This window comes from Geotrypetes seraphini, chromosome 4 (assembly GCF_902459505.1).
Source record: "Geotrypetes seraphini chromosome 4, aGeoSer1.1, whole genome shotgun sequence".
Taxonomy (NCBI): domain Eukaryota; kingdom Metazoa; phylum Chordata; class Amphibia; order Gymnophiona; family Dermophiidae; genus Geotrypetes; species Geotrypetes seraphini.
This window is the reverse complement of record NC_047087.1, coordinates 324,011,858-324,039,442: the sequence shown is the minus strand read 5'-3', so window position 1 is coordinate 324,039,442 and position 27,585 is coordinate 324,011,858. Positions and strand designations below refer to the sequence as shown.

The window sequence follows — 27,585 nt, the reverse complement described above, 5'->3', positions numbered from 1 at the left end:
CATTAGATAGATTGCAAGCCCACCGGGACAGACAGGGAAAAATGCTTGAGTACCTGAATAACCCCATTTAAACCATTCTGAGCTCTCCTGGGAGTACGGTATTGAAAATTGAATAAATAAATAAGTGATAACATCGCTTTGCGCTTGCCAAATCTTTCAGGCAATTAATACCCGCCTTCAAGCACAGGTCAAATCATTTACTATTTATTAAAACTTTCTAGATTTGGCTTTATCACTACAGCGAACCAAAGCGAAGTACAATATATAAAACCAAAAAGCAGAGAAAAGAACACCATAACCAAATAGTGAAGGGCAAATTGTACAAAATGACAAAGAAGCATAAATGAAACAAAAAACATATCAGCCTAAAAGTTTGGTTCCTTGAACAAGAAAGCCCCACATGGCTAGCTAGACTAACCACGAGGGACAATATCCTTCAGAAAGCATCCCTTGACAATGAGAAGCAGTGCACACACCTTATCTGGTTGAGAGAAGGTTCCTGCGTTGCATGGGCTTCGGGGATCCCATAACTTAACCATCTGATCCCAGCTTCCAGTCACCATAACGTTCACCTCGGGGCAGAATTCCACACACCTGATGGGGGCCTCATGAGTTCCAACCACCGATTCTGCAAAAAGCAGCTCAGGTCAGGAGTCCCTGCAGCTCACATACATCACACCCCTACTGGGCAACAGAATGAGGAAAACAGTATTGTGCACACAACAGCATAAACAGGAACACAAACCCGTACCTCAAATCCAGCAGTTTTACCAAAAGCAATTTCTCAGGGGAAGAAAACACACTAGAAGCAATTAGGACATATGTACCTCCTAATTTTCATTCAAGTTCCTCCAGCCCAGTCCAGACATGTGGAGATTATGCGACCAAGAATCACTGTTTTGATGACATAACCTTATATAGGCTCTTGTGCAGCCCACGGCTTACCAATATTTCTGATAAAACAAACCTAAAACTAAATTAACTCTAGAATATAAACAAAGAATGCACTGCAATAACTGCTAACCAGATGACCATCCTTTATCATTTTTAAAGTTATGTTTACAGACAATTAATTCATGGTTGATGGCTATAAGATTGCACTTAAATATGAGCAAAACTCAGATTTGGTTTCTATCAAATTCTCGTGTTTCTTAAAGTTTCCTAAATTTTTAATTTATGTATAATATTGTCAATTAAGTATTGATCATTGCGGGGGGTATTTATTCTTATTCTATAAGATTATATGATTGTAATTTCAAGTGTTTTGTAAAAATTGATTTAATATGTGTATCTTCACTTGATGTATGAGATAAAAATGAATAAAGATTTATAAAAAAAAATAATTTATGATGTGAAGATTTTCATTGTATAGAAAGTAAAATACCTCAGTGTGATGGTTAGCTATGAAAGCACATAGTAACATAGTAGATGACGGCAGATAAAGACCCGAATGGTCCATCCAGTCTGCCCAACCTGATTCAATTTAAAAAAATTTTTTTTTTTTTTTTCTTCTTAGCTATTTCTGGGCGAGAATCCAAAGCTTTACCCGGTACTGTGCTTGGGTTCCAACTGCCGAAATCTCTGTTAAGACTTACTCCAGCCCATCTACACCCTCCCAGCCATTGAAGCCCTCCCCTGCCCATCCTCCTCCAAACGGCCATGCACAGACACAGACCGTACAAGTCTGCCCAGTAACTGGCCTAGTTCAATCTTTAATATTATTTTCTGATTCTAAATCTTCTGTGTTCATCCCACGCTTCTTTGAACTCAGTCACAGTTTTACTCTCCACCACCTCTCTCGGGAGCGCATTCCAGGCATCCACCACCCTCTCCGTAAAGTAGAATTTCCTAACATTGCCCCTGAATCTACCACCCCTCAACCTCAAATTATGTCCTCTGGTTTTACCATTTTCCTTTCTCTGGAAAAGATTTTGTTCTACGTTAATACCCTTTAAGTATTTGAACGTCTGAATCATATCTCCCCTGTCTCTCCTTTCCTCTAGGGTATACATATTCAGGGCTTCCAGTCTCTCCTCATACGTCTTCTGGCGCAAGCCTCCTATCATTTTTGTCGCCCTCCTCTGGACCGCCTCAAGTCTTCTTACGTCTTTCGCCAGATACGGTCTCCAAAACTGAACACAATACTCCAAGTGGGGCCTCACCAATGACCTGTACAGGGGCATCAACACCTTCTTCCTTCTACTGACTACGCCTCTCTTTATACAGCCCAGAATCCTTCTGGCAGCAGCCACTGCCTTGTCACACTGTTTTTTCGCCTTTAGATCTTCGGACACTATCACCCCAAGGTCCCTCTCCCCGTCCGTGCATATCAGCTTCTCTCCTCCCAGCATATACGGTTCCTTCCTATATCCCCAAATGCATTACTCTGCATTTCTTTGCATTGAATTTTAGTTGCCAGGCATTAGACCATTCCTCTAACTTTTGCAGATCCTTTTTCATATTTTCCACTCCCTCTACGGTGTCTACTCTGTTACAAATTTTGGTATCATCTGCAAAAAGGCACACTTTTCCTTCTAACCCTTCAGCAATGTCACTTACATACATATTGAACAGGATTGGCCCCAGCACCGAACCCTGAGGGACTCCACTAGTCACCTTTCCTTCCTTCGAGCGACTTCCATTAACCACCACCCTCTGGCGTCTGTCCGACAGCCAGTTTCTGACCCAGTTCACCACTTTGGGTCCTAACTTCAGCCCTTCAAGTTTGTTCAACAGCCTCCTATGAGGAACTGTATCAAAGGCTTTGCTGAAATCCAAGTAAATTACATCTAGCATATGTCCTCGATCCAGCTCTCTGGTCACCCAATCAAAAAATTCAATCAGGTTCGTTTGGCACGATTTACCTTTTGTAAAGCCATGTTGCCTCGGATCCTGTAACCCATTAGATTCAAGAAAATATACTATCCTTTCTTTCAGCAACACTTCCATTATTTTTCCAACAACTGAAGTGAGGCTCACCGGCCTGTAGTTTCCTGCTTCATCCTTGTGACCACTTTTATGAATAGGGACCACATCCGCTCTCCTCCAATCCCCAGGAATCACTCCCGTCTCCAGAGATTTGTTGAACAAGTCTTTTATAGGACTCGCCAGAACCTCTCTGAGTTCCCTTAGTATCCTGGGATGGATCCCGTCTGGTCCCATCGCTTTGTCCACCTTCAGTTTTTCAAGTTGCTCATAAACACCCTCCTCCGTGAACGGCGCAGAATCTACTCCATTTTCTCGTGTAACTTTGCCAGACAATCTCGGTCCTTCTCCAGGATTTTCTTCTGTGAACACCAAACAGAAGTATTTGTTTAGCACATTTGCTTTCTCCTCATCACTCTCCACATATTTGTTCCCAGCATCTTTTAGCCTAGCAATTCCATTTTTTATCTTCTTCCTTTCACTAATATATCTGAAAAAAATTTTTATCTCCCTTTTTTACATTTTTAGCCATTTGTTCTTCCGCCTGTGCCTTCGCCAAACGTATTTCTCTCTTGGCTTCTTTCAATTTCACCCTGTAGTCCTTTCTGCTCTCCTCTTCTTGGGTTTTTTTATATTTCATGAACGCCAACTCTTTCGCCTTTATTTTCTCAGCCACTAGGTTGGAGAACCATATCGGCTTCCTTTTTCTCTTGTTTTTATTGATTTTCTTCACATAAAGGTCCGTAGCCATTTTTATCGCTCCTTTCAGCTTAGACCACTGTCTTTCCACTTCTCTTATGTCCTCCCATCCTAACAGCTCTTTCTTCAGGTACTTTCCCATTGCATTAAAGTCCGTACGTTTGAAATCTAGGAATTTAAGTATCGTGCGGCCGCTCTCCACTTTAGCCGTTATATCAAAGCACAGGTAAAGAGAGGGTTCAATGTGGGTTTTTTTTTAATAAGTTGAAGTTTTTGAGGAACTTAATGTGATTTTCTAAGCTATGGTAACTTTTGCGCTGTTCAAGCTTTTATCAATCCTTTATTATATCATGTGGTTTTTGTCACTTCCTAAAAATTTGATTAGGGCTCTTTAGATAGCTCAAAATGCTACAGCGCGTTTGATTTCTGAAACTTCTCGTTTTGATATTACTGCAGTGTTTTTGAGTTACACTGGTTACCCATTCAATTTAGGATTTCATTTAAGCTAGCATTGTTGTTTAAAGCCGAACTCCTTCATAAAGGGGGAGGAGCCAACGGCACGGAGACCCTTGTGAGCAGCGGAGGCAGCCGGAGAGAATCGGGAGGCGGCTGAGGAGAGCGGAGCGAGAGGCAGGCAGATAACAGCACGTGAAGGAGAAGAGAGAGAGGCAGGCAGGATACAGAGAGGGGCAGAGGCGAGAGAGAGCTCCGCCCACCCCTCCGACATCAGCAGCACATCGGGGCCGAACTCCTCCATAAAGGGGGAGGAGACAATGGCGCGGAGACCTTTGTGAGCAGCGGAGGAGGCAGCCGGAGAGAATCGGGAGGCGGCTGAGGAGAGCAGAGCAAGAGGCAGGCAGATAACAGCACGTGAAAGAGAAGAGAGAGAGGCAGGCAGGATACAGAGAGGGGCAGAGGCGAGAGATAGCTCTGCCCACTCCTCCGACATCAGCAGCACATCGGGGCCGAACTCCTCCATAAAGGGGGAGGAGCCAACGGCGCGCAGCCGTTCGGCACGCGGCAAAGGCGCTCGCCTTAGCGAGAGCGCCTTTGCGAGGAGCCTTAAGAAGAGCAAACTTACAGACAACAAGGACATCTTAGGGCGGCAGAGGTCCTCTCAAACACCCTATTCCTTCACCCTAATCGTACAAACTCTCACACTAACTCACAGACAGCCACCCTCTCAGATACCCTAATCTCTTAATCTCTCAGACACCCTATTCTTTCAAACTCTAAATTTTCCAATTCTCTAACTTTTCTAATTCTTTATCTTACTGACAGGCAGACCTAGCTTACAACTTAGATATGGCAGGGAGGACAAGAAGCACCAAGTCTACAATGAAGTCCATCATTCCAATCGCCATGGGGATCCAGGAGGTGACCACGGACTGCATGCTAAAGGAGGAGGACCCAGGACGGTGGACAGAGGTCTCTGTGCAGACCGAGGCCATCCCCCAGCACTACACTACAGTCTCTACACCGATGGAGGAGGCAGACCAGTTGGATGGTGACCTCATGCAGGAACTAAGGAGCCTCAGTGAGGAGGTGAAACACCTGAGAAGCATCCAGGAGGATGAGGCCTACATCGATGGAGTCGTCCAGGAGCTGTCCCAAATCACTGAGCAGGCCCATGACAAGTCCATCCTCGGGACGCCCAAATCATCAGCTTTGAGACCAACAATTGGGGATACAGGAAATGGCTGACGACCACTGACTCCTGCATAGCTGGTGACCTCCCTCAACGGGCAAACACAGGAGACCGTCCCCACCGTTTTCAATCTCTTCATCTTCTTCTTTTTCTCACCAACAGGGCAGCTCTACATCAACCCCTCAACTCATCCTGAGGAACAGATCTCCAGATTCTTCAGGAAGGAACTGCCGATGAGGAACAACAGCAGGCCCCACTCATAGCTCCATCTCCGGAACAATGACCGACCCCCTATGAAGAAGCGCAGTAGTAATAGTTATTGGGGACTCCATGCTGAGGAGCACCGAGGGACAATTTGCAGACCGGATATGCAATCGAGGGAGGTCTGCTGTCTGCCTGGAGCCAGGATACGGGATGTCACCACCTGTCTTGATAGACTACTCAGGCCTCAAGACAACTTTCCCATGCTTCTCATTCATGTGGGAACAAACGACACTGCCAGGAACATCCTGGAGAACATCACCAGAGACTTTGGAACCCTGGGTGAGAGGCTGAAGCGGACTGGAGCGCAGGTGGTCTTCTCCTCAAATCCTCCCAGTTAGAGGCAAAGGGAGAGCCAGGGACGAGCATATCCTGAGGACTATACGAGTGGCTACAGGGATGGTGCCGGGATATGAACTTCGGATTCCTGAACCATGGAGAGTGCGCTACAGGGACTTCAGGGACCAGACGGACTCCATCCTGACCAGTAGAGGTAAGTATGTCTTCAGACACCGACTAGCCCGCCTGCTTCGCAGGGCTTTAAACTAGGTATGTTGGGGGCGGGTACCCTACTCACATTACCAGTGCAGTAAGGAATATACCTGATGAGGTGAGTCAAACACTGAGATAAGCACCCACACTGCAACCAGTTCTCTAGGGGTCACACCAACTCAGGTAGAAAAAGTATCAAAGGGACTTAGTAACATAAGGTGTGGAGGGCTATGTATGTTAATGCACACAGTTTAGGCAATAAAATTCTGGAACTGGAGACTGAAATAAGGAATGCTGAACTAGACGTGGGTGGCGATATCCGAAACTTGGTTAATGGACTCTCATGAGTGGGATATGGCTATACCGGGTTATAACCTACTACGTCGGGACAGAGTGTGGCAGGTTAGGTGGTGGGGTAGCACTATACATAAAGAGGACATCAAAACCACCAGGATCACAGATGTCAAGTAACACCGGGGAATCCCTCTGTGTAATACCTGGCAAGAGGCAGAGAAAAGTGCCTGTATCTTGGTGTGTGGTATACAGACCCTCAAGACAACTGGAAGACAATGGACGCAGACTTAATTGAAGACATTGAGAATATCACCTCTACGGGGGGACACTGTATACTAGGGGACTTCAATATGCCTGATGCAGACTGGAACACACTTTCAGTGACAACCAGCGCTAGCAGGAGGCTATTAAACTCCATAAAGGGAGCACATCTCAAACAAATGGTAATGGAGCCTACTAGGGCCCAGGCGATCCTCGACCTGGTACTCACCAACGGGGAAAGCGTCTCAGAGATCTCGGTAGGAGATACACTAGCCTACAGCAACCACAACCATGGTGTGGTTCAGCCTGAAGAAAGGCTTCCCCAGATCAAGCACAAAAAGCACAGTTACTTACTGTAACAGGTGTTATCCAGGAACAGCAGGCAGATATTCTCACATGTGGGTGACGTCATCTACGGAGCCCTCGCGCAGGACAGCTTTTCAAGCAAACTTGATTGATATTTCAAGTTTGCTACACTTGCACCACGCATGTGCATGCCTTCATTGCCCACTAGAGGGCGCATCCCACCTCGTGGTCCTCAGTTCCATAACTAGCAAAGAAGCCATCCCCGGGGAGGCGGGGCGGGTTGTGAGAATATATGCCTGCTGTCCCTGGATAACACCTGTTACGGTATAGTATACTGTGCTTTATACCCAGGACAAGCAGGCAGCATATTCTCACATGTGGGTGACTCCAAGCCAAACCAAAAAAGGGCAGGTGGGAGGATGGCAATTTAGGAAAACAGGTTACGTAACACCGACTGGCCAAACCGGTCCGTCGCTTCTGGACAAAGCATCCAGACAGTAGTGGGAGGTGAAAGTATGAACCGAAGACCAAGTGGCAGCTTTACATATGTCCTCCACAGGGATAGACCGGAGGAAAGCAACAGAAGCTACCCATCGCCCGGACCTTATGCCCCGTGACTCGACCCGGGGGCGTAAGACCAGCCTGAGCGTAGCAAAAAGAAATACAAGCAGCCAACCAGTTTGGACAAGGTGCGCTTGGAAACAGGATGTCCCAACCGATTATGGATCAAAGGAGAAAAAACAATTGAGGAACCTTCCTATGAGACCTGGTACGTTGGAGATAAAAAGCCAACGCCCTCTTACAGTCAAGCGTGTGGAGCGCCGTCTCGCCAGGATGGGAGTGGGGCTTAGGAAAAAAACACAGGAAGGACAATGGGACTGATTGAGGTGGAAATCAGACACAACCTTAGGCAAAAATTTAGGATGGGTGCGGAGAACCACCTTGTCATGATGAAACACAGTAAAGGGCGGGTCCGCAACCAAAGCTTGCAACTCACTAATCCGTCGAGCAGATGTGAGGGGCAATTAGAAAAACCACCTTCCAAGTAAGAAATTTGAGAAGAGACTTGTCGATAGGCACAAAGGGAGGTTTCATCAGTTGAGCTAAGACAACATTCAAAATCCCAAACGACAGGAGGAGGCTTCAGAGGGGGGAAAAAATTGAGTAGACCCTTCATGAAACGCGTCACCAGAGGATGAAGCGAAAGAGAACGTCCGTCCAAATGCCGATGAAAGGCAGAAATGGCACTGAGATGTACTCGAACAGATGTCGTCTTCAAGCCGGAATTAGACAGATGTAACAAATAGTCCAGCACCGACGACACCGGGACCTGAGTCCCGGATCCAGATGACGGCGAGGAACACCAGGAGGAAAATCTGGTCCATTTCTGGGAATAACAAAGCCTGGTCGAGACCTATGCGCGAGGCTTCCAAAACTTCCCTCACCGACCGAGATAACCGGGACCGATAGTCAAGGGGCAAGGAACCAAGCGGTCAGGTGTAACGACTGAAGATTGGGAATGCAACAGCGAACCCTCGACTCTGAGATAGCAGAGAGGGAAACACAGGCAGAAGCAGAGGCTCCCTGACACTGAGTTGAAGAGAGCAGGGAGAACCAGTGTTGACGAGGCCACCGAGGCGCAATGAGAATCATAGTGGCTCTGGATGATTTGAGACGAACCAACGTTCCTCAAGATCAGGGGGAAACGGAGGAAAACGCATAAAGGAACCTCCCTCCCCAGTCGAGAAGGAAGGCGTCCGCTTCTAGACAGTCCGGGGAATACATCCGAGAACAATAAAGGGGTAGTTTGCGAGTGTCCGGAGAAGCAAACAGATCCACCTGTGGAGTCCCCCAGCGATGGATGACCTCGCGCAGGACTCTGGAGTTGAGTGACCACTCGTGCGGCTGAAGAAGCCGACTGAGTTTGTCTGCCAAGCAGTTCCGTTCTCCCTGGATATAGACTAGCCTGCAGGAAGATGTTCTGGGAGATCGCCCATTCCCCAAAGGCGCAGAGCTTCCTGGCAGAGGGACCACGAGGCCCGTCCCACCCTTGCTTGTTCACATAATACCATGGCCACCTGGTTGTCCGTTCGCACCAGGACGACCTGAATCTCGGAGTAGGTAGCAGAACGCTCGAGCCGCCAGAAAAATGGCACAAAGCTCCAACACATTGATGTGACAGCGGCGATCCCTCCGCCGACCACAATCCCTGGGTCCGCAGACCGTCGAGGTGGGCCCCCCTGGCGTACTCCAAGGAGTCCGTGGTCAGAACTTTGCGATGAGGAGGGACAAGAAAGAGCAAACCCCCGGAAAGATTCGAAGAGTCGGTCCACCAACGGAGCGAACGTCTCAAAGAAGGAGTCACTGCTATACGACGAGAGACAGGATCGCACTCCTGGCGCACTGAGGAGGCCAGAGTCCACTGAGGAATTCTCAGGTGCAGTCTGGCGAATGGAGTGACGTGGACTGTAGACGCCATGTGGCCCAGAAGCATCATCATGCGCTGAGCCGACACCACAGGCAAAGGAAGGATCAGACGGGCCAACCGTACTAAAGCCTCCAAACGAGGAGGAGGGAGGAATGAACGGAGGCGAAACAGTGTCCAGCACTGCGCCTATGAACTGAAGTGACTGGGCCGGGCACAACTGTGACTTGGGAAAATTTACTTCGAACCCCAGTCGCTGAAGGAAGATGATAGACTGTCGGGTCGCTGAGATAACCCCCTCCCTGGTTGGGGCTTTGATCAGCCAATCGTCCAGGTATGGGAAGACCTGAAGCCCCCAAGACCTCAGGGCTGCAGCGACCACCACCATACACTTCGTGAAGACTCGAGGGGACGAAGCCAGGCCGAAGGGGAGGACCCGGTACTGTAGGTGTAGCTCGCCCACCTGGAACCGTAAGAATTTGCGGAAGGAGGGATGCACCGGAACATGGGTATACGCTTCCTTCAGGTCCAGGGAGCACATCCAGTCCCCTTCCTCCAAGAGAGGATACAAAACCAGAAGTGACAACATCTGGAACTTCTCCCGGACCAGGAACTTGTTGAGCTTCCTGAGGTCTAGAATGGGGCGCAAGTCCCCGGTCTTTTTTGGGACCAAAAAGTAACAGGAATAAAACCCCCGCCCCCGCTGGTCGAGGGGTACAGGTTCCACCCCCCGAAGCTTCAACAAGGCCCTGGCCTACTCCAGGAGGACGGGGAGCTGGGCCCGATCGTATGGGCGAGCCCCGGGTGGCTGTTCCGGTGGCATAGCGCAGAAGTTGAGAGAGTAGCCCTCGGAGACGGTCCGGAGCACCCAGGCGTCGGATGTTATCTCGATCCAAGCCACATAAAAGGCCCGGAGTCGACCCCCAATGGGTAGGGGTTCCAGCATGAACGCGGAGGGGAACCCGCCCCATCCGCACAGACTGTCAAAAGGACGGCGCAGGCTTGGACGCGCTCTGCGCCTGAGGCTTAGATTGTACGCCCCTCCCCTGATGAGGTGGACGCCGAAGAGGAGGCCTAGAAAAGGCCGGCGTCGTCTTTTGAGGGTAACGCCTCGGGGGGGGGGGGGGGGGGCCGGAAAGGTTTTTGCGGCGTGGCCCGAGGTTTTCGGTCGGACCAAGGAGGCCAAAGAGCGTTCCTGCTCAGACAACCGCTTGGTCGCCGCCTCTAGGGATTCATCGAACAGTTCGGACCCCACACAAGGGAGATCCGCCAGACGCTCCTGCAGGTTAGGGTCCATGTCGAGGGTGCGCAGCCACGCCAGCCGGCGCATCGCTACCGCAAAGGCCGACACCCTCGAGACAAGTTCAAATGCGTCGTACACCGCATGGAAGAGGTACAGGCGCAATTGAGAAAGGTTGGACATGAACTTGTCAAACCCTTCCCTACGGAAGTCCGGCAGGTCCTCCCTGTACTGAGGGAGGTCCTTCACCATGCCCCTCAAATATGATGAGAACGTAAAGGCATAGTTAAGAACCCAGGTTGCCATGAGGGAATTCGCATAGAGGCGACGACCAAACTTGTCGAGGGTCCGACCTTCCCTACCGGGCGGAACCGCCGCAGAAACCCTGGAGGGTTGTGTCTTCTTCAGGGCTGACTCGACCAGCAAAGACTGGTGAGATAGTTGGGCCTTATCGAACCCCTTAGGTGGGATTGTTCTATACTTGTTCTCCATCTTGGACGGTACCGCTGTGACTGTAAGAGGTGAAGTCAGGTTTTTAAGGAAGGTCTGAAGAAGGACCTTATTCAAAGGAAGCCTCGGTGTTTCCATCGGGGGAACTCCTTAGTAAATTGGGATCCCGCCATGAGGTCCAGACCCAAAGCACGTGCCATGTCCTGAACGAAACTGGTGAAGGAGGACGGTCTGGCGGGTGGCGAGGGGGTTCTCGACCTCTCCGCCGAACAGAAGGGGGAAGCCTCATGGGAGTAGTGCGGCCCCCTACCGGACCCCGAGCCCCAAGAGGCCCTATCCAACGGCCTCGAGGGGGTCGGGGACCGTCCGCGTCTCGAAGACCCTCTGGGAGAAGTCCCAGGAGTCCGAGGGACCGAGGCACACCCCCTCCTCCTCGGCGAGGAGTCACGCGAACCCCCTCGGACGGGAGAACGAAGCAACTCCGGGTTGTCGAGGCGAAGCTCCGAGACCCGTAAGGCCTCACCCCCGAGAGGCGAAGAGCGAGCACGGCGCCGAGGAGAACTTCGCGACCGCTTGGGCTTCCTCGGACGGCGCCTCACCCGAGGCCTGCCCGAGGGTGAAGAGCCCCGGGAGGACCTCGAGGAAGAGGAGGAGGAAATCCGACGCACCCTGCGCACCTTGTCACGGGGCCGTACGCTTCGCTCAGGCGGGGCCCCCGAGGTCGAAGTCGAGGGCAAGGTCGGGGTCGAGGCCGGTGCCGCCCCAGTGCCCGAGGGAGTCGAGGCCGAGGCCACCGAGGGCGGAGCCATCGAGGTCGGAGCAGCCGAGGTCGCGGCTTGCTGCAATTGCTCGAGGGCCCCGGAGAGCTCCGAGGCAATCAGGGCTCGTAACAGATCCTGGAACGCCGGGATCCCTACCATGGTCGGTAGGTCCGAGGCCGGGGGATGCTCCCTGGAGGGCGACCTCGGTCTCGAGTATTCCCTTGGGGCATTAGTGGCCGTAGTCTTTGGCGGGGCCGAGGACGACCCACCCGCCGTCGAGGAGCCCGAGGATGGCTTCTTAGTCGACCCTGGAGTTGAGGAAGGAAGAGAGGACTTACCCGAGGCAGGCTTAAGCGAGGGTGTAGGCTTCGAAGAAGGCGAAGGTCGAGGCGAGGCCGAGGGAACCGAGGCCGACGTCGAGGCCTTCCCCGGCGCGGAGTCGACCGAGAAAAGCTCCGCCATCCTGGAACGGCGTCGGCGGAGCGCTCTGGCCTGAAAGGTGGAGCACCGATCACAAGAGTCAGTCGGATGCTCGGGCCCCAAGCAGAGCAAGCACCACCGGTGCGGGTCTGTAATCGAAAGTAACCGCTCACACCGGGTGCACTTTTTGAAACCCGTCACAGGACGGGACATGAAACCCGAACAGGCCGGAAGCAAGGCCTGCCGCGACCGCGGCTCACGGGAGCCCCCGGAGCCGACTGAAGATAAAAACTCGGGTTTCGTTAATTTTTTTTTTTTTGAAAACAATCACGAAAGAAAGAAAAGACAAAATAAATCACAGCGACCGACAAAAAAACAACCGGACGCGGCGACAGAAGGCAAATTTCACAGAGCTCAATTTCCACAGGGCTTCTGGCTCCGCGGAAAAAACTGAACTGAGGACCACGAGGTGGGATGCGCCCTCTAGTGGGCGAGAAGGCATGCACATGCGTGGTGCAGTGTAGCAAACTTGAAACTTCAATCAAGTTTGCTTGAAAAGCTGTCCGCGCGAGGGCTCCGTAGATGACGTCACCCACATGTGAGAATATGCTGCCTGCTTGTCCTGGGATAAACAAAGGTACTTAATTTCCGAGGCACTGACTTCGCACACATGGGAGATTTCGTCCATCGGACGCTGCAGGACCAAGCTGAGACAGGTAATGTGGAAACTATGTGGTCAACCCTGAAATCAGCCATACAAGAAGCAACTGACCGCTACGTAAAATCGGTACATAAACGGCTAAGAAACAATAAACCCCAATGGTTCACCGCAGAGATCTCGTACCTTGTTAAGGAGAAGAAAAAAGCATTTCTTTCCTACAAACATACGAAGACAAGAGAAGCTAACATACAATAATAGGACCAGGTCTACAGCGGTCAAAATAGCTGTTAGGGAGGCCAAACTTCGTGTGGAAGAAACTCTAGCAAAAAACATTAAGAAGGGGGACAAATCCTTCTTCAGGTATATTAGTGATAGGAAAAAGAACACAGACGGGATAGTACGCCTTAGCAAACCAGACAGGAATTACGTGGAAGCAGATTCCAATAAAGCTAAACTACTGAATGAATACTTCTGCTCAGTCTTCACATGCGAGGCACCAGGACACGGTCCTCAGTTAAGGGCTAATACAAGCGCGGAAGACCCGTTTCAGAATTTTAAGTTCACACCAGGTGACGTTTACAGTGAACTGACAAGACTCAAGGTGAACAAAGCCACGGGACCGGACAATCTGCACCCAAGAGTGCTCAAAGAGTTGTGTGATGTCCTGGTGGAACCGCTAGCCGTGCTCTTCAATTTCTCCCTAAGTACGGGGAGAGTACCCTTGGACTGGAAAACAGCCAATGTCATTTCTCTGCACAAAAAGGGTTGCAGGGCAGAGGCTGCGAATTACAGACCGGTGAGTCTCTCATCAATAAACATAGAAACATAGAAGATGACGGCAGAAAAGGGCTACAACCCAACAAGTCTGCCCACTCTGCATGGAAACATTAATTAAACACAAATTAGACACGATCTTGAATGAGGGGAATCTACGGGATCCCAGTCAACATGGATTCACCAAGGGTAGGTCCTGCCAATCCAATCTCATCAGCTTCTTTGACTGGGTGACAAGGAAGCTGGACTTGGGAGAGTCTATGGACGTCGGGTACCTGGACTTCAGTAAAGCTTTTGACAGCGTCCCACACCGCAGGCTGTTGAGCAAGATGAAATCGATGGTGTTAGGAGAGACACTAACTGCATGGGTCCATGATTGGCTAAGTGGAAGACTTCAAAGGGTGGTGGTTAACGGTACCCTCTCTAAAACATCGGACATGACCAGCAGAGTACCGCAGGGCTCAGTCCTGGGTCCACTCCTTTTCAACATATTCATAGGGGATCTGACTCAGGGGCTTCAGGGTAAAATATCATTATTTGCCGATGACGCCAAACTATGTAATATAGTAAGTGAATGCAATTTGCAGAAAGCAATGTTACTTACCGTAACAGTTGTTATCCAGGGACAGCAGGCAGCTATTCTCACTAGTGGGTGATGTCATCAGACAGAGCCCCGGTACGGACGTCTCACAAGCACGTGTTGCTTGTAGAAACTTAAAGTTTCTAGATGCCCGCACCGCGCATGCGCCGGTGCCTTCCTACCCGGAGATCCGGGCGTGTCTCCTCAGTTCAGGTAGCTAGCCTGAGAAGCCAACCCAGGGGAGGTGGGTGGGACGTGAGAATAGCTGCCTGCTGTCCCTGGATAACAACTGTTACGGTAAGTAACATTGCTTTATCCCAGGACAAGCAGGCAGGTATTCTCACTAGTGGGTGACCTCCAAGCTAACCTCAGTGGGATGGAGGGGGAGTTGGCGACTTAAGAGAATAAATTTTTCAATACTGTTTGGCCAAACTGTCCATCCCGTCTGGAGAGGGTATCCAGACAATAATGTGAGGTGAATGTGTGAACCGAGGACCAGGTGGCAGCCTTGCAGATTTCCTCGATTGGTGTTGATCTGAGGAATGCTACTGAGGCTGCCATTGCTCTGACCTTATGGGCTGTGACCTTACAAGGAAGTGATAATCCAGCCTGGGCATAGCAGAAAGAGATACAAGCCGCCATCCAGTTAGAGATGGTGCGCTTTGATACGGGTCTTCCCAACTTGTTAGGATTGAAGGAGACAAAAAGTTGAGGAGTGGTTCTGTGTGGCTTGGTGCGATCCAGGTAGAAAGCCAAGGCACGTTTACAGTCTAGAGTGTGAAGGGCCGATTCTCCGTGGTGAGAATGAGGCTTAGGGAAGAATACTGGGAGTACAATGGATTGGTTGAGATGAAATTCGGAGACCACCTTAGGCAGGAATTTCGGGTGAGTGCGGAGGACCACCTTGTCATGGTGGAATACTGTGAATGGTGGGTCCGCCATCAATGCCTGGAGTTCGCTGACTCTGCGAGCGGACGTAAGGGCTACAAGGAAAAGCACTTTCCAGGTGAGATACTTCAGAGGGGCCCTGTTGAGTGGTTCAAACGGGGGCTTCATGAGGTGGGAAAGGACTACATTGAGGTCCCAAACCACTGGGGGTGGTTTGAGAGGAGGGTTAACATGGAAGAGTCCTTTCATAAATCTGGCGACCACCGGATGGGCCGAGAGGGGTTTCCCTTGTAGAGGCTGGTGGAACGCCGCAATAGCGCTCAGGTGGACTCGTATGGATGTGGACTTGAGCCCAGATTGAGATAGGTGTAGGAGATAGTCCAGCACGGAGGATAAGGAAGCTCGCTGAGGTTCCTTTGACTTAGAAACACACCATGAGGAGAATCTGGTCCATTTCTGGGAGTAGCATTGTCGAGTGGTGGGCTTCCTGGAAGCTTCCAAGACCTCCCTCACTTCTTGTGAGAATTGGTGAGGGGTTACGTTGAGAGGAACCAAGCTGTCAGGTGGAGAGACTGCAGGTTGGGATGAAGTAGTGATCCTTGATGTTGAGTAAGCAGTGAAGGAAACACTGGAAGTGGTACTGGTTCCCTGCTGCTGAGTTGAAGTAGGAGGGAGAACCAAGGTTGTCTGGGCCACCGAGGAGCTATTAGAATCATGGTGGCCCGTTCGAGTTTCAGCTTGACCAGAGTCTTCTGGATCAGCGGGAATGGTGGGAACGCATATAGAAATCGTTTCCCCCAGTTCAGTAGAAAAGCATCTGCCTCGAGGCGATGAGGGGTGTAGATCCTGGAGCAAAACTGAGGCAGTTTGGCGTTGTGGGGAGCCGCAAAGAGGTCTATCTGAGGCGTCCCCCATTGCGTGAAGATTTGGTGAAGGGGGTTGGAATGGAGAGTCCATTCGTGCGGTTGTAGCAGACGGCTTAGTTTGTCTGCTAAGACGTTGTTCTCCCCCTGGATGTATACCGCTCTGAGTAGGGCGTTGTGGCGCACCGCCCAGTCCCAGACTCGTAGAGCTTCCTGGCAAAGGAGGGACGAGCCCGTGCCCCCTTGCTTGTTGATGTAATACATGGCGGCCTGATTGTCTGTGCGAATGAGGATTACCATGTCGTGAAGTAGATGTTGGAAAGCTTGGAGCGCATTGAAGATGGCTCTGAGTTCCAGTAGATTGATTTGGTGTAGTCTTTCCGCACTGGTCCAGAATCCTTGGGTGCGGAGACCCTCCAGGTGGGCCCCCCATGCGTAATTCGACGAATCGGTTGTGAGAACTTTCTGATGGGGGGGAGAGTGCATCAGCAAACCTCTGGATAGATTCGAAGAGGTCATCCACCAAAGTAGAGACTGCCGAAGAGCAGGTGTGGCTACGATGCGTTTGGATAGTGGATCGGATGTCTGATTCCACTGTGATGCCAGGGTCCACTGGGGGATCCTGAGGTGGAGTCTGGCAAAGGGTGTCACGTGTACTGTGGAGGCCATATGGCCCAGGAGCACCATCAGTTGTCTCGCCGGTATGGTTTGGTGAGTGACCACCGACTGGCAGAGATGAAGAAGAGACTCCATGCGTTGCCGGGGCAGGAATGCTCGGAGTCGGGTGGTGTCCAGGACCGCTCCGATGAAGGGGAGGGACTGGGTGGGTTGTAGATGAGACTTGGAGAAGTTGATCTCGAAGCCCAAATTCTGGAGGAAGTAGGTTGTAGCCAAGGCCGCCGAAGTGACCTCTGGGGCTGACGGGGCCTTGATGAGCCAGTCGTCGAGGTATGGAAAGACCTGTAGACCCCTGTCCCGGAGTGCTGCGGCCACTACCACCAGGCACTTTGTGAAGACTCTGGGGGACGAAGATAGGCCGAATGGTAGCACTCGATACTGTAGGTGCAGATTTCCCACCCGAAATCTGAGGAACTTTCGGGAGGCCGGGTGAATGGGGATGTGAGTGTAGGCCTCCTTGAGATCCAGGGAGCATAACCAGTCGTTCTGCTCGAGGAGGGGGTATAGAGAAGCCAAAGTCAACATGCGAAACTTCTCTTTGACCAGGAACTTGTTGAGGGCCCGAAGGTCTAAAATGGGTCGCAGGTCGCCCGTTTTCTTCGGGACGAGGAAGTACCGGGAGTAAAACCCTCGGTTCAATTGGTCTGACGGGACCGTCTCGACAGCCCGAAGCTGAAGTAAGGTTTGGACTTCCTGAAGAAGAAGGGCGGTCTGCGTCGAGCTTGAAGGATACTCTCTTGGAGGATGGTCCGGGGGGACCCGGTGGAATTGAAGAGAGTATCCTTCTCTTATGATGGAGAGGACCCATAGGTCCGTGGTTATGGCCTCCCATCGGTGGTAAAAAAAGATGGAGGCGGCCCCCTATGGGAGAGGCCGAGGTTATGCTCCCGGGAGGGGCGTCAAAAGGGCTGGGGAGCCTTAGGTACAGCCGGTGACTGAAGTTTTTGCTGAGACTTCTGGGGAGGTTGTCTCTTCGCAGGCTGTCTCGCAGCGGGCGTTTGTCTGGGCATGTAACGCCGCTGGTAAATCAGGGGTGGCCTGGAAGGTCGAGACTGTTGAGGTTTGGGTTTGGGCCGTAGGATGGATTGAAAGGATTTTTCATGATCCGACAGCTTCTTGGTAACAGTTTCGATAGACTCATCGAACAGGTCAGCTCCAGCACATGGTACGTTGGCGAGTCTGTCCTGTAGGTTGGGATCCATATCGATAGTACGGAGCCATGCCAGGCGACGCATAGCTACCGCGCTTGCGGCGGCGCGTGCCGAGAGTTCGAATGCATCGAAGGAGGATTGCATCAGCTGGAGTTGTAATTGGGAGAGGGAGGCTACCACTTCCTCGAACTCGAATCGAGCTTGGTTGTCTATGAACGGAGTGAACTTGCGGAGTACCGGCAAGAAGAACTCCAGATAGGAAGAGAAAAAGAAGTTGTAGTTTAGCACCCGTGACGCCATCATGGAGTTTTGGTAGAATTTTCTACCAAATTTGTCCATCGTTCTTCCCTCTCGGCCCGGCGGTACAGAGGCGTAGACCTGGGAGGGATGAGAGCGTTTAAGGGAGGACTCGACCAGTAGGGATTGGTGGGAGAGTTGAGGGCCCTCGAACCCTTTATGGTGCACGATGCGGTATCGAGCATCGAGTTTGCTGGGGATCGCCGGTATGGAATACGGCGTTTCGAAGCACTGCATGAAGGTCTGGTCCAGTAATTTATGCAAGGGGAGCCGAAGCGACTCCGTTGGAGGGTTAGGTAAGTGCATGGTGTCCAGATACTCTTTGGAGTATCTGGAGCCCGTGTCAAGGGTCACATCCAGATCATCCGCCATTTGTCGGAGGAATGATGAGAAGGACAATTGTTCCGCCAGCGTCAGTCTGTGGGACGGGCTGGAGGAGGATGAGGCCTCCAGGTCCGTGGACATCGGGGAGTGACAAGGAGAATCGGGCACCGGTGTCTCCTCGTACTCCGGGCCCCTCGGAGGGGACACCTCTGATGAGGAGTATCCCCTACGTTGCAGTTTTTTCTGCGGTGACACCTCCGAATGGCGTGAGGAGTGCCAGGATGAGTGTCTCGATCGGTGCCCGTCTCGGTGGCGGGACGGGAATCGGGATCGTCTGTGCATCGCATGGTCTCCCGAGGCCCCCAGGTGGATAGGGCTGGAAGCGGTGGATCGCAACTGGGTTTGCGATGCGGGTTCTTGCGATGCTACCCAAGTCTGGTAAGGAGTACGGAAGAACTCTTCCTGACTATGCCCAGGGCTTCGAGTATCGAGCGGAGGTCTGGACCCATGTTGGCGCGGAGGCGTAATGGGTTCTAATGGCGGCATATCGGTAAGCGAGGCTTGCCGCGTGGGCATCGCCGCCCTCCCCCGTTCGTCCTCGTCGGTTGTCGAGGTCGAACAGTGGGGGGGAGGGGGAGGGGGCGGACCGCCCCTTTGGATCGGTACCGGGAGGTCACCCTGTATGGCAGCGATGAGCCCGGGTCCGATGGTCTGCATGAGCTCAACGAATTGAGCTTCCAGCACGGACCGTAGCGAAGCCGATAGGGAGGGATCCGCACCGAAAGGGGGTCCTCCTGCACGGACATCGCGCTCCTTCGAGGTCGAGTGCTTCTGCTTAGTAGCTTTCGGCACTTTGATGACCATTGGTGGCACTGTGGAAGGAAGAGGTACCTGAACCGAGGAGACCGGGGCAGGCACCGACGTCGAGCTCGTGGATGGTGTCGGGGTGAGCGATGCCGGTTTCACCACACTCGATGCAGGGGTGGTCGATGCCGGTTTCGCCCGAACCGGGGAGGTATCAGAAGAAGTGGAGGCTGTGGGATCCTTAGCTGCGTCCATCTTGAACATCGATTCCCACAATAGGCAACGCCGCTTGAATGAGCGTGCCGTAAGGGTAGAGCAAGGCCCGCACGATTTCGGGATGTGGTCAGGGCCCAAACACTGCAAACAGCGCCAGTGAGGGTCCGTGAGTGAAATCGCGCGTTGGCACTTGCTGCACTTTTTAAACCCGGTGATTGGCCGGGACATAGGCCGGAAAATCTCCGCCGCGAGGTCGAAGCCAGTGGGCCTGAGCCACGTGGCCGGCCCGTTCGACCCGCCGGAGGAAATAATCTTCTTTTTTTTTTTTTTTTTTGAAAAAGAAAAGAACTGTTAACTGTAATTAAAAGAAAACGAAAACGCGGACAAGGAAGGCAAATTTAACTGAATTCAGCTAGCGCATGAAGAAGTTGAACTTCTCAGCTCCGCGGAAAAGAAAGAACTGAGGAGACACGCCCGGATCTCCGGGTAGGAAGGCACCGGCGCATGCGCGGTGCGGGCATCTAGAAACTTTAAGTTTCTACAAGCAACACGTGCTTGTGAGACGTCCGTACCGGGGCTCTGTCTGATGACATCACCCACTAGTGAGAATACCTGCCTGCTTGTCCTGGGATAATAGTATAGCACAGGACCTGCTTACATTGGAAAGATGGCAGCTGGGCTTCAACACTAAGAAATGTAAGGTTATGCATCTCGGTAGCGGTAATCCTTGCAGAACTTACACCTTGAATGGAGAAACTTTAACTAGGACTTCAACAGAACGAGATTTAGGAGTAATCATCAGTGCAGACATGAAAACTGCCAATCAAGTAGAGAAGGCGTCATTTAAGGCAAGGCAGATGATGGGATGTATCAATAGAAGTTTCGTCAGCAGGAAGCCTGAAGTCATAATGCCATTATACAGAACCATGGTGAGACCTCATCTGGAATACTGTGTACAATTCTGGAGGCCACATTACCGTAAAGATGTGCTCAGAGTCGAATCGGTTTAGCGGATGGCCACCAGGATGATCTCGGGCCTCAAGGGTCTCTCGTACGACGAGAGACTAAACAAATTGCAGCTTTACACTCTAGAGGAACGTAAGGAGAGGGGAGACATGATTGAGACATTTAAATACATCACAGAATGTATCGAGGTGGAAGATGATATCTTCTTTCTCAAAGGACCCTCGGCCACAAAAGGGCATCCGCTCAAACTCAGGGGCGGGAAATTTCATGGCGACATCAGGAAGTATTTCTTCACAGAAAGAGTGGTTGACTGTTGGAATAAGCTTCCGGTGCAGGTGATTGAGGCCAGCAGCGTGCTGGACTTTAAGAATAAATGGGATGCCTATGTGGGATCCCTATAAGGGTCGATCTGAAGAATTGGTCACTAGGTATAGACTTAAGAGGATGGGTCAGTAGAGTGGGCAGACTTGATGGGATATAGCCCTTTTCTGCTGTCATCTTTCTATGTTTCTATGTTATATGATATACAGTAAACCACCACGAAGTCACAGTTTACATTTTGCGCCCCCAGTCATTCGTGTTTTTTTCTGTCCACCTCCTCCGGCCCCCTGATCTGCCCTGCCTGACCTACCTGTGACCCCACCATGCGCATCCTCCGGCCCCCTGATCTGCTCTCCCCTTCCCGTGGCCCCACTGTGTGCATCCTACGGCCCACGATCCGCTATGCCTGACCAGCGATCCCAGCCTGGAGCCACAAGCAAAACCGCCCGCATCGGCACTTGCAGCAGCCGCCACTGTCGTCCCTGCAGCCCTCTCCTGCCTCCGATCCTCGCTCCTAAACCACATCCAATTATCATGGTTTTTCAAAGCTCATGGGTGCTCCTGGAACACAACCCCCCCCAAACTTCAAGTGTATACTGTATTCCCAATCTGACATCTACTTTGAACATATATAAACCAGTGCATAGATTGAGATTTGCTAAGGATTACTCAATATACCTTCTGTGCTGGAATTCTCTACCTTGTCATGTTAAGAGAAATGAGAATGACAGTGACAATTGCAACCATCTAAAACTTTGTGATTTATTGAGCCCAAATTTATGTTGCAATTGTGTAAAATCAAGCAGCTTATCATTTAAAATAACATCCCTGAATGGAAAAGCCTTAATACTCAATTTTGTTTGGAATTCTCATGGTTCCAGGTAGATTTTCTGGGTCACCAGGCTGCGCAGTGGTATAAAACTATTAATGAATTGGTTAAGAAAAAAATCTACCCTCAATATAGGGTAGATTTTTTTTTTTTTTTCTCAATGGCCACAAATTTGGTCTTGGAGGAGAGGATGTACAATGTCTGCATTTATGAGACAAACATGGTTTTTTCTTTTGCATAGAGCATTTTGGACCCCAGTTAGATTACAGAAGTTGAATAGTTCAAAGTCCAGTGTTCTCCCCAGAATTTTTTTCCAGCCAGGTGGTATGAAAAAGTAGCCGAGTGGGGTGGGACAGGGAAATTTGGTGGTTAGAATAGGGTCATTAAATCCAGTGGTGTACCTAGCATATGACAAGAGAGAAGGCTTCTGGTTGAGGTGTAGGATGTGGGTAGGAACCTTTTCCCACAGCTTTGTGCACTGCAGCACCCAGGGAGCCGGCCCGAAGATGCCGCGTTGATCGCTGCAAAATACTGTCTTGGGCCCAATGGAGGTGCCTGCGGACTGGCAGAAAATTTCTGCGGACCGGCACCATACCACAGACTGGCGGTTGAAGAACACTGCACTAGAGCACCAACACACGAATTGTAAAACTAAACAAGTCAGATCCTGCACAGTCAATTGATTTTGTAGTCAGTGCTAACAGAAAACCATGTCCTTTTCATACACACAGAACAGAGAAACACCCTCACCCAATATGGAATAATCACAATTTAAAAATAAAAATATGTAGTTAAAAGTTAAATTAATGCAACACCACAGAAACAGTGACACATGTCCCCTAATACTGTACAAAATATAAAGACAGTAGATGTAAATTTGAAAAAAACTGATACATAACAATCACCACTTTAAAAACAAATAGAAATAAAACAAATAACAAGAAATAAGAAAATACAATTTTATTGGACTAATCCATTTTTCAGTTAGCTTTCAGAGGCCAAATCTTTCTTCAAGACAGTACAGTATGCAGCTGTTATGATATCCACCTGATAGCCGTATCGAGGTGGAAGAGGATATCTTCCGTCTTATAGGACCTTTGTCCACCAGAGGGTATCCGCTGAAAATTAGGGGAGGAAGATTTCATGGTGACTTCAGAAAGTATTTCTTCACCGAGAGGGTGGTCGATCATTGGAACGAACTCCCACTGCAGGTGATTGAGGCCAACAGCGTGGCATATTTTAAAAATAAATGGGATATTCACGTGTGATCTCTAATGATGTAAAGGCAGGGGGTGGTGAACAAGTTCAAGGCGAAGGGTCACTAGAGTGGGCAGACTTGATGGGCTTTGGCCCTTTTATTTTTCTATTTCTATGTTTTTTTCCTATGTTTCTATGACCTGAGGAAAGAGGTTTAGTCCAAAAGAAATAGCCTTATTTCCATTTCCTATTTATAAAATTTTATCAATACAGTTACAATACTACTTGATTCTATGTAAAGCAACACAAAATATCTTTCTACCTTTTGTAGTTTCTGCTTTAATCATCTTCTTTACAGCATTTGTCCTCTCTCCCTTTGATGCATTATCTGCCCTCTATCTTTGCCCCTTCCACCCAGCCTCTGCTCTCTCTACCCCTTCCATCTACTGTCCACCCTCTCTCTGCCCCTTCCATCCACTGTCCACCCTCTCTCTACCCTTACCATCTAGTGTCCGCCCTCTCTCTCTTCCATATGGCATCTTCCCTCTTTTTATGTCCCTTCAATAAACTATATATCCTGTGCTCTTTCTCTCCTTTATACATGATTCATTTCAGCTTCATCCCCTCTCCATTTTTCTGTCTCCACTCCCTCCCCTATGCTCTGGCATCTCTCTCTTCTACTTTCCGTCCTTCCTGCCCACTCCACCCCATGGTCTGGCATCTCTATCTCCTTCCCTTCCCTCCTCCCCCATGCTCTGGCATCTCTCTCCTCTCCTATCTTTCCCTCTCTGCTCTGGCACCTCCTCTCTTTCCTTTCCCTCTGGTCTGACATTTGTCTCCTTAGTTTCCCTTCCCTCCTCCTTGCCCTAGCATCTCTCTTCTCTCCCCCTTCATTATCTGGCATCTCCTCTCCTTCCTTTCTCAACCTCCCTCTTTCCTTTCCCCTGGTCTGGCATCTTCCTCCTCCCCCCCATGCCCTGACATCTCTCCCTCCATGGTCTAGTATCGCCTTTCCTTTCCCTCCTTCCCATGGTTTTGGCATCTCTCTTTCCTCTCCTCTCCCTTCCTGGTCTTTCTTCTCCTTCCTTCCCTCTCTCTCCCCAGTTGGGTGCAACGGCAGCATTTCTCTTCCCCCTTCCCTCTCACACTCTTCCTCCACTGCTCTTCCCCTATCCACTCTCCTCCTCCACTGCTCTCCCCTCAGTCCTGCTGCAGCTTTCCCTCTTCCATTTTAAGTCCAGCACTCTCTTCTATTCCCAATCCAGCAGCACCTCTCCCTCTCACCTCCCTCCACCACTCAGCTCCAACAGCACCTCTCCCTCCCCTCTACTTCCGTTTCCCCCACTGACTAGCTGCAGCACCTCTCCTTTCCACCCCCAGGGCCAGCAGCACCTCTCCTCTCTGACTAGCAGGGCTCCTCTCCCTTCCCCATTCACCTCCCAGGTCTAGCAGCACCACTCCCTCCTCTCCTCTTTTCGTCTCCTTCTATCAGCACCCCTCCCTCTTATCTCTCAGGTCCATTGGCACCACTCCCCCCTCCCGATTAACAGGCTCTCTATTGTAACTTGCCTGACTGCTGCCGTAGCTTTAGTGAGTAAATTCCCTCCAGCAGCCTCAGGGCCTCCGAGGAAGAAGGAAGTTACATCATTGGAGGTGGAGCAGCCTAGCAAAATCCCCGAGGCTGCAGAAGGGAATCGATTCGATAACACTACTGCAGCTATCAGGCAAATTACAATAAGAAGAGAGCGGTGCTGCTACTAGTCTAGGGTATAGAGAATAGAAAATAACAGTGGCAGCAAGAAGGCGGGAAGCTTGCCAGCGCTACATATCACGTGTTGGGAACCTCTGTACTAAGGGACTAAAAATGAACATACAAACAGTTCCTCATCATTGGTTTTTAACTTTTTCCCCTGCCTGGGAAAGCAAGGGGCACTACTTTTAAGATTTACTTCACAAGCAGGTAAACGCAAGAAAGCCAAGGCGGGTGAAAAATGTTTGGCCTCTCAAGACGTGAAGAAGTACTATATCATGGGGGGGGGGGGGGGAGGGAGGCGCATGCCAAAGTAGAAGTGCCACGGAGAGGCGATCCAAATCACCTTGGCACCACACTGGAAACATTTAATTTCCTTTACGGAAATAGTCTCGAGTTGATACGTGACGTTTTCACATTTTTTTACCTTGAAACAAGTTTCCCCAAAGCAATTTTCTACCTCCCCAGGCTCGTCTTCCTGATCGGGAATGGGAGCCGCCCAGCGCATACACCCACAAAATATAAATTGCAGGCTAGTGTTACAGGGAGGGTTTGAAAATCGCCTGTTTTTTCGGGGTGGGGGGGGTGTTACTTTCTTTATTAGGAGAGCGGTACTGCTGCTAGTCCAAGGTATAGAGAATAGAAAATGACAGCGGCAGCAGGAAGGCAGGAAGCATGCCGGCGCTGCGTTTCCCCAAACCAATTTTTTACCTCCCTAGGCCCGTCTTCCTGATCGGGAACGGGAGCCGCCCATCGCATACACACACCAAATACAAATTGCAGGCTAGTGCCGCCTTAGCCCTTAGCGATCGCATGCTCTGAGGCTCTAATGTGTGCGTGCCGGCTTCCCTTCTCTTCCCCCCCCCCCCCCAAGGACATAACTTCCGGTTTCGGAGGGAAGAGAAGGGAAGCCGGCACGCACACGTTACAGCCCTGGAGCATAAGTTCGCTAGGGCTAAGGCGTGAAATCTCCAAGCGGTTTTTATTTGTTTTGTTTTGATTTTTTTTTTTTTTTTCCTGTTTATAATCTTTATTCATTTTCTTTTGTTACAACAAGTGTTTCAAATATACTTATTAGAATCTTAAACATATACACTTGATAAACACACTTATTATTATCAAGTTTAACATTTTTTAGAAAATTAATTTTATACAAAATTTATAATATTATGCAGTAGATCTAAATTTATATAATTTCTTTTGAATGTGTTAATCCCCCCTCCCTCCCTCCCATTCAATCAATAATATTTAAAAACATCTTTATTGTAAATTCATTCAACATTAATATAGTGTGTAAAAACCAAAAATAAAATCCCACCCCATTCCCTTCTAATCAAATTTCTATCTTGGGAAAAGTTAATCATTCATTACAAAAATCTGTTAATGGTCTCCATATCTTTTGAAATTTATTAATATATCCTTTTTGTGTTGCTATGGTAAGCTCCATTTTATATATGTGACAAACAGAATTCCACCAGAAAGTGTAATTTAACCTGTCATGTCTTTTCCAATTAAATGTGATTTGTTGTATTGCTATTCCAGTTAAAATAAATAAAAGTTTGTTATTACTTGATGATATTTGACTTTTTGTTCTCATTGTTGTTCCAAATAATATAGTATCATATGTCAAGGCTATTGGGTTTTCTAACATCCTATTAATTTGAGGCCAAATTGATTTCCAGAATGTTAAGATGAATGGACAGAAGAATAAAAGATGGTCTAATGTCCCAATTTCAACATGACAGTGCCAGCATCTATTAGATTTAGAGCTATCAATTCTATGTAAACGTGTAGGGGTCCATAAAGCTCTATGTAAAAGAAAAAACCAAGTTTGTCTCATAGATGCTGATACCGTACATTTTAACCTCCAAGACCAAAGTCGTGGCCATTGAGATGCACTAATTTGATGCTTTATCTCAATGCTCCAAATGTCTCTAAGACCATTTTTTGGTTTTTTATTTATATATCCGGATATTAATTTATACCACTGTGCAGCTTCATGTCCTATTGAGTTTATCTGGAAACACAAGAATTCCAAGCTGTGATAATTAGTAAGATTTTTCCATTCAGGGAACCCTACTTGAATGGATTGCTTCAATTGCAACCATCTAAAATATTGTGTTTTATTAAGATCAAATTTATGTTGCAATTGTGAAAATTCCAGCATTTTACCATTTTTTATTATGTCGTCTAAAATACGAATACCTGCTGTCATCCAGTTTTTCCAGATTATTTTGAAACCGCCTATTTTGATCTTGGGGTTTAACCAAATTGTTTGAGTTGTTGATTTACTAATTGGAATAGGAGTTAGATTACTTATGTATCTTAAAGTTTTCCATGTATCCATGAATATTTTATGTTCTTTGTATAGCCTTGGCATCGTGATACTAACTACATGACTAAGACGTAATGGAAACATAAGTCTCCATTCTAGCCAAAACCAATCTGGTATATTTATAGTGGGCTCTGGGAGGATCCAATACATACCATGACGTAAGATATAGGCTTGATGATACCTATAAAAGTTGGGAAAATTTACCCCTCCCTCCGCAATTGATCTTTGTAATGACACTAAAGCAATTCTGGGATTTTTCCCAAGCCAAATAAACTTTGTCAATATTTTATTTAATTTTTTATAAAAAGAATTTTGGAAGAAAACTGGTATCATTCCCATTTGGTAACAGACTACAGGTAATATCATCATTTTAACAGTTTGTATTCTTCCCCACCAAGATAAGTGTAAAGGGTTCCATTGCTCACACATCTCTGTTACTTTTTGTAATAAATTTTTTTCATTAATTTTCATTGTGTCATCTAAATTTTTTGTAATCCAAATTCCAAGATATTTAATTGCATCCTCTTTCCAAACAAAAGAGAATGATTTAAATAAACCTTTTGTACAATGTATATTTAATGGAAGTACTTCTGATTTGTTCCAGTTTATCTTATATCCTGAAAATTTTCCAAATTTTTCAATCAGTTCAAGTAAATGTGGAATGGTAGATTTTGGGTTCCTCAAATATAATAATAAATCATCAGCATAAGCTGATATTTTATATTCTTTATCCGAATGAGGTATACCTTGTATCTCCTTTACTTGTTGG

General features: G+C 49.0%; 1 protein-coding gene across 1 annotated transcript in view; it reads right to left on the bottom strand.

Moving 5' to 3' along the window:
- BUB3 (BUB3 mitotic checkpoint protein) overlaps positions 1 to 27,585 on the bottom strand; it is a 170,782-nt gene that overhangs the window by 89,809 nt on the left and 53,388 nt on the right. Inside the window, 1 exon segment of the mRNA XM_033942986.1 lies at positions 477 to 628. Coding sequence (XP_033798877.1) covers positions 477 to 628 — 152 coding nt within the window.